Source organism: Anomaloglossus baeobatrachus, chromosome 1 (assembly GCF_048569485.1).
Source record: "Anomaloglossus baeobatrachus isolate aAnoBae1 chromosome 1, aAnoBae1.hap1, whole genome shotgun sequence".
Lineage (NCBI taxonomy): Eukaryota > Metazoa > Chordata > Amphibia > Anura > Aromobatidae > Anomaloglossus > Anomaloglossus baeobatrachus.
In genome coordinates, this window is record NC_134353.1 from 633,581,794 (window position 1) to 633,594,343 (window position 12,550).

The following is a 12,550-nucleotide window of genomic DNA, read 5'->3' on the forward strand; positions in this document are numbered from 1 at the left end:
TTCCCATGTGCTCCCCGATAAAAATAAAAAAGCATATATTCACCTCCATTGCTGGCGTGATTCCTCAATGTCAAAACTCACTTTCCCAGGGCCCACATGATATTGTTATGACACGTGGGCCCAGTGACCAATCAGCATCGGCTTCCTTCTCCCCACCTTAGGACGTTTAAGTAATTAACATTAAGTAAACGCTGCGGCTGCTATTCACTTCTTGTTAATTACTAAATCGTACAAGATAGGGAGAAGGAAGCTGGTGCTGATTGGTCACTGGGTTCGTGTGTCATAACAATGTCACGTGGGCCCCCGAGAATGCAAGTTTCGTCATTGCCTGAACTGGGCCGACACTGGAGGTGAGTGTAGGCTTTTTTATTTTTATGGTGAATGAGAACGAGTTGTCCAAGTAGTGGACAACTCCTTTAATTTGTGGACATTTATGGTTTGACTTCTTTACCTGTGTGGATTAGATTGATTGTTACCGACATCTGGTAAGAAATTCATGTGAATCGCACCAATACCTATTCAATACCTATTTCACCCACTGTATTATTATGAAAATCAAAATTATAGGATCATATATTTATTTACTAAGTCTATTTCTCAGTATGAGAATAGGCTTTTATTTAAGCGATACACAACAAGAAAATATAAAATGAATTTAAATGGAAACAAATATGAACAGTGAAATTATCAGTAATCGTTACAATATTCTTTTCATTAGGTGGTTTTTCAGAGACATATGCTGCCCTTTGTGACTATAATGGCGTTTGTTGCAGAGAAGAGGTTCAGTGGGTAAGTGACATATGACCATTTGTCATGGAATAAACAATTACGTATACCCTGTCTGTCAGTATTGGCAAAATTACTACAAATTTCAATTGGGCTAGCACTGTTAAAAAATGCAATGCTACTGCACGACAGTGGTAACAACTTATAAGATTATGGTTGAGCACCTATCACCTCTGCAGCCTAGAAGTAAATGAATGAATAACATAACACCTATAACATGACCTCTATCTCTATGGTTTAAAAAGGACGTACTTGTGTATATTAAATCCCAAAAATTCATTCTACTTTCCCCTCAATTCCATAATTTTCCCTCTTTCACTATTGTATCATTTAGACTGTAAGGTTACGTTTATATTTCCAGTAATCATGCGTTAGAGCGGATCCAGCATTAATCCGTTGGCGAAAAAAAACATAACTTTTTTGTCCGTTTTGAAAAAATGATTTCTGTAGGATACTTTTGTTTAACATTGGAGTCTATGGAAAACGGATCCATTAACTGATCGCTATTTATCCATCCTTTTTTCTTTCATTTTTAAAGGATCCTATCATTTTGCACAAACTTTGCCAACTGTTATGGCAGCACTGGACTCTGTTCAGATTGCAGATTCTGACACTCCACCCAATGGCTTCTCTGGTATCTGGGAGCAACACAGACAGACTTGGACATCGACCTGCTGTGTGCTGATTCATAGGCAGGCTAGCAAGAGTTAAGCGGGCTTTACACGCTGCGATCTCGCTAGCAAGATCGCAAGCGATTGTACCCGTCCCCGTTGGTTGTGCAACACGGGCAAATCGCTGCCCGTCGCGCACAACCTTGCTTACCCCCGTCACACGCACTTACCTGTCCGGCATCTTACCACACGGCAGCTGTCCAATAGAAGCGGAGGGGTGGAGATGAGCGGGACGTAACATCCCGCCCACCTCCTTCCTTCCGCATAGCCGGTGGAGGCACGTAAGGAGATGTTCCTCGCTCCTGCGGTGTCACACCTTTGTGTGTGTGTGTGTGTCTGTGTGTGTGTGTGTGTGTGTGTGTGTGTGTGTGCGTGTGTGTGCAGTGTGAAAGTTTTGGTTTTCCCTTGTCTGTCTTTACCTATGGATTTCTACACACTCCTGTCTCTTCCTGGGGGGAGGGGGAAGTAGATCAAGACTGGTCAGGAGCAGGGCGAGGAAGGAGACTAAGTGCTCTCCACCATCAGGAGTATCCCTGAGATTAGGGATAGCATAGGGTCCCCTAGGTTGAGGGACAGCTTAACCCTTTCACGACCGGCCGATTTTTCGCTTTCCGTTTTTTTTTTTCGCCATTCTTTTTCTGAAAGACGTAACTTTTTTATTTTTCAGTCAATATGGTCATGTGAGGGCTCATTTTTTGCGGAACGAGCTGTACTTTTAAATGAAACCATCAGTTTTACCATATTGTGTACTAGAAAATGGCAAAAAAATTCCAAATGCTGAAAAATTGCAAAAAAAGTGCGATAGCACTATGGTTTTTGAGATATTTTATTCACTGTGTTCACTATATGGTAAAACTGATGTGTGGGTGTGATGCCTCAGGTCAGTGCGAGTTCGTAGACACCAAACATGTATAGGTTTACTTTTATATAAGGGGTTAAAAAAAAATCGGAAGTTTGTCCGAAAAAAGTGGCGCACGTTTTACGCCATATTCCGTGACCCGTAGCGTTCTCATTTTTCGGGATCTTAGGCTCAATGACGGCTTATTTTTTGCGTCTCGAGCTGACGTTTTTAACGGTACCATTTTTGCGCAGATGCTACGTTTTGATCGCCTCTTATTGCATTTTGCGCAAAAGTTGTGGCGACAAAAAAACGTCGTTTTGGCGTTTGGAATTTTTTTGCCGCTACGCCGTTTACTGATCAGATTAATTGATTTTATATTTTGATAGATCGGGCGTTTCTGAACGCGGCGATACCAAATGTGTGTATATTTTTTATTTTTTTAACCCTTTAATTTTCAATGGGGCGAATGGGGGGTGATTTGAACTTTTAGGTTTTTTTGTTTTTTTTTAATTTTTTAAAACTTATTTTTTTACTTTTTTTTTTTATTTTACTAGTCCCCCTAGGGGGCTATTGCGATCAGCATTCCGATCGCTCTGCAGTATCTGCTGATCACAGCTGGAAGGCTGTAAACAGCAGATACGCTGTCTTTCTCTTTTGCTGTGCCCCGGGCACAGCGAAAGTGAAACCAATTCATGTGTAGTACAGGAGTCATCACATGACCCTGTACTACCATGACAACTATCGGGAGTCACGTGATCGCGTCACGTGACTTCCGGTTTCGGCGGTAAGTAAAACTTTACCGCGATTGCGCTTATAATGGCGCTGTCATGTATTGACAGCGCCATTATAAGGGGTTAATCGGCACGAGCAGATAACGATTCTGCTTGTGCCTAGCAGGCACACATCTCAGCTGTGAAAATCAGCTGAGATGTGTGCCGATCGCGGCATGCTGCCGCCGGAGGACCGCGGGCAGTAAGATTATGTCATTTAGGACGTAATTTTACGGCCCGCGGTCGTTAAGGGGTTAAAAGCCCTGGTTTCCTGCTATCCCAAAGTTTTCATGACATTATAGCTGGCTGTACTTCCAGCATGGACCTAGTTGCTGTGCTATCTAGGCAATTGCAGTCCTTGTCTCTCCAGGTAGCTGAATTAAAAGGGCTGGTACAGCAACAAGCGCAGCCTGCCACACCAGTGCAATCTGTTTTGGTTGCTGGACCATCCAAATCTAAAAATCCAAATTGCCCCTGCCGGAACGATTTTCAGGGGAGCACAGCAGGTTTGTTACCTTTATAGAAGCATGTAAATTTACTTTCATCTACATCCCCACTTTTCTGGTAGTGAGACACAGCAGTTAGGAATTGTGATCTCGCTCTTGACTGGGGACCCTCAAACATGGGCTTTTTCTTTGTCCCCTCAGTCATTGGTTCTTTTGTTGGTGGATGGGTTTTTTCTGCATTCAGGCTCATCTATGATGATCCAGACAAACCATCTCTAGCCAATTCTAAAATCCGTTCACTGCAACAGGGGAATCAGCCTGCAGAGGATTATTGCGCCAAATTTTGGCGCTGGTCCATGGACACTCAGTGGAACGGCCCTGCACTCAAAAAACAGCTTTTTCAGGCTGTATCTGAGAGGGTTAAGGAGGCATCAGTAATGTATGAAACTCCTCCTTGTCTTGAGTGTGCCATGTCTCTAGTAATAACTATTGATTGCCGTTTTCAAAGGTCTCATAAAACCAAGACTCTCTGGTAGGGGTTTACTGTACCGACATTCACCCTAGGCTTCACCCGAGCCAATGCAGCTTGGAGGATCATCCCATGGGGGGGGCTCATCTCCTTAAATGGGAGAAGTTTGTTTTTTCTGTGGCAAAAAGTAACACTTTGTTAGTACCTGCCCCTCCATGCCTAAGGAAAAACGGCAGCCGGAAAACTTTTAGACCCAGGTCGAATGGGGGATTCTAAAATAGGTCTACATATTTCCTCCACTATAATATCACAATGATTATTACCTGATAAGGTTGGGTGACTTGGATGTCCCTATTATGGTCTTTCTGGATAGTGGTTCAGGGGCAAACATAATTGATGAACACTTTGCTCATTCATCTGGGTTAGTTATCTTATCCGGTACAGATTTTTGCAATTGATACATCACCTCTTTCTCAGAGGCATTTTGTTGAATGTGTACAGGGCCTGGAACTCCGTATAGGAGTACTCCATTCAGAGCTTATAACTTGTTATGTGCTTATGGGCCTTCCAGCACAAATTGTATTAGGGTTCCCCTGGTTTGCATTACGTAACCCTACTATTGACTGGAAAACCCGAGACATAATTAAATGGAGCACATATTGTAAAGAACACTGTCTTAGAATCTGTACTTCAGTTGTTACCTCTAGTCTTCTAGATCTCCTTTCAGTTTTTTGGGATGTGTTTTCTGAGAAGGGGTGTCAAGAGTTGCCACCGCATAGACCTTATTACTGCACTATAAAGTTTAGTCCAGGGGCAAAGTTGCCCAAGTGCAGACTATATAACTTGTCAGGCACTGAGTGATTAGCTCTCAAGGACTATATTACAGTGAGTTTGGCTAAAGGGCACATCAGGCTATCCTCATCTGCAGTGCCTGCTGGTTTCTTCTTTGTTGAAAAGAGAATGGTGGACTACGGCCAGGCCTGGACTTTTGTGAGCTCAACCAGATAACAGTTTGTTATCTGTATCCCCTGTCACTCATTCCTGACCTATTTCATTAGATTGCCAGTGCTAAATGGTTTTTAAACTTGACCTTAGGGGGGGTCTATAATCTGATCTGACTCAGACAAGGGGATGAGTGTAAAAGTGCATGTAATACATTGGAGGGGCAATTTGAAAACCTGGTGATGCCATTCTGTCTAACCAACATGCTTGCTGTATTCCAACATTTTGTTAATTATGTTTGTTCTTGTGAGGCAAATCCCGGGATATGAAGATGAATTATGACTCCAGTCATAGTCCCTCATCACTCCCTGGCAGTGCCCCCTCCCTTCTTGTTCTCAGTGTTCCACTTACACCTCCATGGCCATGTCCTGTGATATGGAAATGAGGTGGTGTGGGAACAATGGACACAGGATGACTCCCTGCCGTCACCCTGTAACAAGAGTTGTATCTCATTAGCAAGGCTATGGAAATAGCCAGACAGAACGACTCCAGTAAAAAATGGTTCATATCTCGCAAGCCATATTTCCGATAAATATGGCAACCATAAAAATGGTGTCTCCGCATGCAGACGATGCCGGCACACCCTTTTTATGGGAGCAGGACATCGGGAAATGCCCCAGGCGTGATATCAGCCAATGGGGAACTGGCAGGCAGGTCATGAGTCCCCTCGTTCTGTAGCTAAATTCATAACTGTCACAATGAGAGCATTGGCGTCCGCCTACGACGCTCCCAGGCAAAGTTATGGCCCATATTCCATGTTGGGATATTGTCCATAACTCAAGCCAGGGGTGGAGCAGTGCTCCCTGTGAGGTCACTAAGGTAGGAGGGGACCTGGATCTGCCCAGGTTGATAACCCTACTTCGGCCATTTTCCAGGGTTCTTTCGCTGGGGGCACGTGTAGGAAACATCTGTGGGAAGGATCCTAGAAACCTGGGTACAGCGCCCCCCTGTGGCCAGACGCAACAAGGTAACTGCTGGAACTGTGTATGCCTGTTTGTAACCCATGCTTTGATTGTAACTGTACTCTGACATAACTGTATATTCTGTAGATTCCCTATTGTATATATTGTAGTTCTAGTGTGCTTTAGGCTGATTAAATTATATAATTAATCTTGGGCTGTTCTGTTATCTCGATCTTGAATCCCACGTCTGTGTGTTCGGCTAATAGTTACCGTAAATCGGTTGGTGGCAGCGAATTGTGCCAAGGATTATTGTGGGGAGGCCAGTGAGATTCGGGGAGATTTTATATATTCCGCCCGCGGAGGTCGGGGGAATATATACCTTACTCTCACCGGGGACCCTTCAATAATCGGCATAAGTAGTATAGCGGCCTCCTTGCTTATTGTCGGGCAATTCCATAATTGGCCTGACTATAAGAGGGGCGCTAGAGAGCGCGTCACGTGCTCTGTCTGTCGGTCGGGAGGTATAAAGGAGGGGTGACCCCCACTTGTTACCCCCCGATTGTGACGTACTGGTAGCCAGCGCGGGGGATTTCTGAGTGACCCCCCCGGTGGTTTGTGACATATTGGTGGCATAGCGGTGGGATCGAGATAATAGTGTGTGTGAGTGTGAAACCCATACTCCCAGACACTAAAGACTGCCTGCAGCAGCTGTGGCTGCTGGGGTCTTCAGACTAGCTCAACACTAGAGTGTCAGAGTGCAGATACTGTAAGGTGTGTGGAGGCATCAGGTGTCAGTTCTGTGTCAGTGACCAAAAGTCTGCAAGAATGGCTGATGGCACCAGGAGCAGAGCTATGCAACTGGCCAATGCTAAGGCAGGAGCCGAAGAGAGGGAGGACGGTGCTGTGGACAGCAATGAGGAGGTTGCCCACGAGTCCTCCAGGAGCTTGACGCCAGAAAACCGTTCTGCAGAGGACAGCGCACAAGCTGGCAATTATGGACAAGATGAGGAGCAGCTCACCCAAGGTTCCTCAACGAGCCAGATGCCAGCCCTCCACTCTGAAAGGGACAGTGAATCACCAGGCTCCGCAGCGTGCCGCAGATCACCACGTGCCATTCCACCGAGCCTGGGAGGCTCGGATAGCCTTCTTCAAATGGCTATGGCCCTTCTCCAGGCTGGAGACCAGAAGGGCTACAAGGAACTCCTGGCAGAGCGCAGGGCAGAGCGGCACGCAGAGCGTGAGGCTGCGGAGCGAGAGCGGCAGGCAGCGCGTGAAGAGCGAGAGCGACAGGCAGACCGTGACTACCAGCTGCAGCTAGCTCAGCTCCGGCCCTCATCAGCCACATGTGACCTTCGAGACACCAAACTTCCAAAGGTCCGTGTTGAGGACTTCCCAGTGCTGGAGAAGGATGGAGACTTGGACTCTTTCTTGACTGCTTTTGAACGGACTTGCTTGCAGCACCATCTGGACAAGGACCAGTGGGCCAAATACCTGACCCCCCGTTTAAGGGGTAAGGCCCTGGATATCCTTGGGGACTTGCCTGCTGAGGCAGATCAGGGCTACGACACCATCAAGCGGGCCCTGATCCAACAGTACAACCTCACTCCAGAGTCCTACCGCAAGAAGTTCCGGAGCCTACAGAAGGGACCAAAGGACTCCTGGGCTGACCACCGGCGGGCACTTGCCCGAGCTGCCGACCACTGGACCCAAGGCCTGCAGCTTTCCACCGGACCGGAGATCCTGGACTTGTTCATCACGGAGCAACTCTTGTGGAACTGCCCTGAGGATCTCCGCCAGTTCATCCGAGACCAGAAGCCAAAGGGGTCCACGGCTACAGCTGCCCTTGCCGATGACTACACCAACAACCGGGCCCCTGAAGCCAGGAGAGCAGCCACCAGCAGCACCTGGAGAGGGGGTAAGATGAATTCTGCGACTGCCCCACCTGCCCCTAGACTGCAGGGGGTGTCCCCCTCAACTCCCCTCTCCAGGCCCGTGGCAGAACCAAGACGGTGCCACCAGTGCAACCTACCTGGACACTTCAAGGCCATGTGCCCTCAGCGTCCCAAGGCCCCGGCTCCGTCCCCGTCCCAAGGGCCGCCCAAGGTGTATTGTGTGGGTGGGGGTGGTGGTAGGTCCCTGGACAGCTTCCAACCTGTCACCGTCGGCCGGTCTGTGACCATAGGACTGCGAGACAGCGCCTCGGAGGTGACTCTGGTGCGGCCTGAGATGGTGTCCCCCCAAGACTTGATCCCTGGAAAAACCCTCGCTGTCTCCGGGATTGGAGGCATTGACCCGGCGCTGCCTGTTGCTGACATTTATGTGGACTGGGGCGCAGGGCGAGGGGTGAGGGAGGTGGGGGTAACTGATCGGATCCCTGCAAACGTGCTACTTGGGACAGATTTGGGGCAGATAACCTCCCAGTTTGGGCCCCAACCAAGGGCTGAACCTTCAGCCAGTACTGACATGCCTCCGGACAATGTTAATGTGTTATCTATGAATGATGTAAGGGAGGAGGGAGTGAACTCTGATATTTCTGCTTGCATAGACACCATAGACACACACTCAGCTGCAGCTGTGACAGGGGAGGGGGTCAGAGAAAGGTGTGACAATGCCTCTACAAGTAATCAGCCTGTGAGCTGGGATCTGTTGCCCTCTGCAGGGATAAGCAGAGAGCAGGGTGCTGCAGGGGGAGGACCAGTGTGTGGGGTGGGGGCTACCACAGCAAATGTGGGGTCCCCAGAGATTTCACAGCGGGGTTCTGTTGCTGCAGGAGGGGAACAGGCAGGTGAGATTGGGGCCGGTCCAGGAGCGGAAGTGCTCCCAGGTAAGATCTCGGTGCATGGTTCCCCCACAACCGGGGTGTCAGGAAGCCAGGTAGGTCTGCCTGAACCGGCGACTTGGTCAGGAACGGAGGAGGAGCAGGCACGACCCACGGTCGCAGCGGCTGTGGCCGCTGTCACCCGCAGTGGGAGTGCTGGAAGCCAAGGGGCCTCCCGGAGGTCCGATAGCTCTTCCCCTTCTGACCAAGTGGCAGCCGAGTCAGGTGGAGGCCAGGACACAGGTCCCGGGGTACTGACCGAAGATGTGACAGTCTCGTCGATTCTGGCCACATCTAGTCAGGGGTTTCAGGCAGCGTTAGAAGCTGACGACAGCCTGAAAGCTCTTAAGGAGCAGGCGGCACAGCCTCCCTCGGACTTGGACCCGGAGCGAGTGGTCTGGGACCAAGGACGGCTGTACCGGGCCACGGTCCAGCAGGGTTCACCGGAGGCGTGGCCCAGGGACCGACAGTTGGTGGTACCCTATCCGTTCCGGACGGAGTTGTTGCGGATCGCACATGAGATTCCGATGGCCGGACACCTAGGGATCGCCAAGACCAAGGCCAGGTTAAACCAGCATTTCTACTGGCCAAAAATGGGGGCCGATGTGGCTGCCTTCTGCCGTTCGTGTGAAACCTGTCAGAGAGTGGGGAAGGCGGGGCCACGCCCCAAAGCCCCACTGGTATCTCTGCCCATCATCGATGAGCCTTTCAGGAGGGTGGCTGTGGATCTGGTCGGCCCGCTGGCCATCCCCAGCAGCTCCGGGAAACGCTTCCTACTGACGGTAGTGGACTATGCCACCCGGTACCCAGAAGCAGTGGCCTTGTCGTCCATTCGGGCTGACAAGGTGGCCACCGCATTGCTGGAGATTTTCTCCCGAGTGGGTTTTCCCCAGGAAATGCTCACTGACCGGGGGACCCAATTCATGTCCCAGCTGATGGAGGCCCTCTGTAAGCAAGTCCAGGTGCGACATCTGGTGGCCAGCCCGTACCATCCACAGACTAATGGCCTGTGCGAGCGGTTTAATGGCACCTTAAAGCAGATGCTTAAGATGTTGGTCGACTCCCATGGGCGTGACTGGGAGCGGTATCTCCCACACCTGTTATTTGCTTACCGGGAGGTTCCACAGGCCTCAACAGGATTCTCACCGTTTGAGCTCCTGTACGGGCGACGTGTGCGGGGCCCCCTGGCTCTGGTGAAAGAGGCTTGGGAAGGGGATTTGGCCACCCCTGGAGTGTCGGTTATCGAGTATGTCATGCGCTTCCGGGACAAAATGCAGGCCTTGACGCAACTGGTACACGACAATATGGCTCAAGCCCAGGCCGATCAGAAGCGTTGGTACGACCAGAACGCTTGTGAGAGGACCTACCAAGTGGGTCAAGAGGTGTGGGTACTGGTCCCCGTACCACAGGACAAGCTTCAGGCAGCCTGGGAAGGCCCATACCTCGTGTACCAGCAGCTCAACCCTGTGACGTACCTGGTCACCCTGGACCCTGCCCGTGGAAGGCGGAAGCCCTTCCATGTGAACATGATGAAGGCACATCATGAGCGGGAGGCATGTGCGCTCCCCGTGTGCAACCTGCCCGAGGAGGGAGAAGCGGAAACCCTCTTGGATATGCTAGCCCAGGTTAGGGCAGGCGGATCCATTGAGGATGTGGAGGTTGGCCACCAGCTCTTGGAGGACCAACGGTCCCAGCTGTGGGCCACCCTACACCCCTTCCGGGGGTTGTTTACCAACCAGCCCGGAAGGACTGACTTGGCTGTCCATCACGTGGACACTGGGGATCATCCCCCGATCCGGCGTTCAGCATATCGGGTCTCCCTGGAGGTGCAGCAACACATGCGCCAGGAGATTGACGAGATGCTGAAGCTGGGGGTGATCCAGGCATCCAACAGCGCTTGGGCCTCGCCTGTAGTCCTCGTCCCTAAGAAGGACCGAACCACTCGGTTCTGCGTGGACTACAGGGGGCTCAATGCGGTCACGGTCGCCGATGCGTACCCAATGCCACGCATCGATGACCTGCTCGATCAGTTGGCCGGGGCTCAGTACCTGACCATCATGGATCTGAGCCGGGGATATTGGCAGATCCCCCTGACTCGCAAGGCCAGGGAACGCTCTGCCTTTATTACCCCATTTGGACTGTACGAGTCCACGGTGATGCCATTCGGGATGAGGAATGCCCCTGCCACTTTCCAGCGGATGGTCAACACCCTGCTCAAGGGACTTGAAGGGTACGCGGCCGCGTACCTGGATGACATTGCCGTCTTCAGTCCCACCTGGGAGGACCACCTAGAGCATCTAGCACAGGTGCTCAGGCGGATCCACCGGGCAGGTTTGACCATCAAGCCGGGAAAGTGTCAGCTGGCCATGAGCGAGGTCCAGTACCTCGGTCACCGGGTAGGTGGGAGAACACTGAAGCCCGAGCCTGAGAAAGTGGAAGCCATCGCATCCTGGCCCACCCCCAGGACCAAGAAGCAGGTGATGTCCTTCTTGGGGACCGCTGGGTACTATAGGAGGTTTGTTCCATGCTATAGTAGCCTGGCAAAGCCCTTGACGGACCTCACCAAGAAGAAGCTGCCCTCTGCAGTCGATTGGACAATGGACTGCGAGACAGCCTTCCGGGCCCTAAAGGACGCCCTGTCCAGCCCGCCCGTGCTACAGGCAGCCGACTTCACGCGGCCGTTTGTAGTACAGACCGACGCCAGTGACTTCGGCCTCGGTGCGGTGCTCAGCCAGGTGGACTCTGCGAGCCAAGAGCACCCAGTCTTGTACCTGAGCAGGAAGCTGTTACCAAGGGAAGTTGCCTATTCCACGATGGAGAAGGAGTGCCTGGCCATAGTGTGGGCCCTGCAGCGTCTGCAACCCTATCTATACGGGCGCCACTTCATCGTGGAGACGGACCACAACCCCCTCAGCTGGTTGCACACCGTCTCTGGGACGAATGGGCGATTGTTGCGATGGAGCCTTGCGCTCCAGCAATACAACTTCACCATTCGCCACAAAAGGGGCCGTGACCACGGTAACGCAGACGGGCTGTCCCGACAAGGAGAGGTCGCGGACGGGCGCACGGGGGAACACCGGAGTGTGCTGCCCCCTAGCGCCCTCAAAAGGGGGGAGGTGTGAGGCAAATCCCGGGATATGAAGATGAATTATGACTCCAGTCATAGTCCCTCATCACTCCCTGGCAGTGCCCCCTCCCTTCTTGTTCTCAGTGTTCCACTTACACCTCCATGGCCATGTCCTGTGATATGGAAATGAGGTGGTGTGGGAACAATGGACACAGGATGACTCCCTGCCGTCACCCTGTAACAAGAGTTGTATCTCATTAGCAAGGCTATGGAAATAGCCAGACAGAACGACTCCAGTAAAAAATGGTTCATATCTCGCAAGCCATATTTCCGATAAATATGGCAACCATAAAAATGGTGTCTCCGCATGCAGACGATGCCGGCACACCCTTTTTATGGGAGCAGGACATCGGGAAATGCCCCAGGCGTGATATCAGCCAATGGGGAACTGGCAGGCAGGTCATGAGTCCCCTCGTTCTGTAGCTAAATTCATAACTGTCACAATGAGAGCATTGGCGTCCGCCTACGACGCTCCCAGGCAAAGTTATGGCCCATATTCCATGTTGGGATATTGTCCATAACTCAAGCCAGGGGTGGAGCAGTGCTCCCTGTGAGGTCACTAAGGTAGGAGGGGACCTGGATCTGCCCAGGTTGATAACCCTACTTCGGCCATTTTCCAGGGTTCTTTCGCTGGGGGCACGTGTAGGAAACATCTGTGGGAAGGATCCTAGAAACCTGGGTACAGCGCCCCCCTGTGGCCAGACGCAACAAGGTAACT

At 51.1% G+C, this 12,550-nt stretch overlaps 1 protein-coding gene across 3 annotated transcripts in view; it reads left to right on the forward strand.

Moving 5' to 3' along the window:
- CARMIL3 (capping protein regulator and myosin 1 linker 3) overlaps positions 1–12,550 on the forward strand; it is a 137,347-nt gene that overhangs the window by 46,034 nt on the left and 78,763 nt on the right. For all 3 annotated transcript variants that reach the window (XR_012724887.1, XR_012724888.1, XM_075319299.1), the window contains exon 7: positions 719–789. Coding sequence is in view for 1 of the 3 variants with exons in the window: in XM_075319299.1 (XP_075175414.1) it covers positions 719–789 (71 nt within the window). In the remaining 2 variants the exon portion in view is untranslated. The remainder of the gene's footprint in view (positions 1–718; positions 790–12,550) is intronic.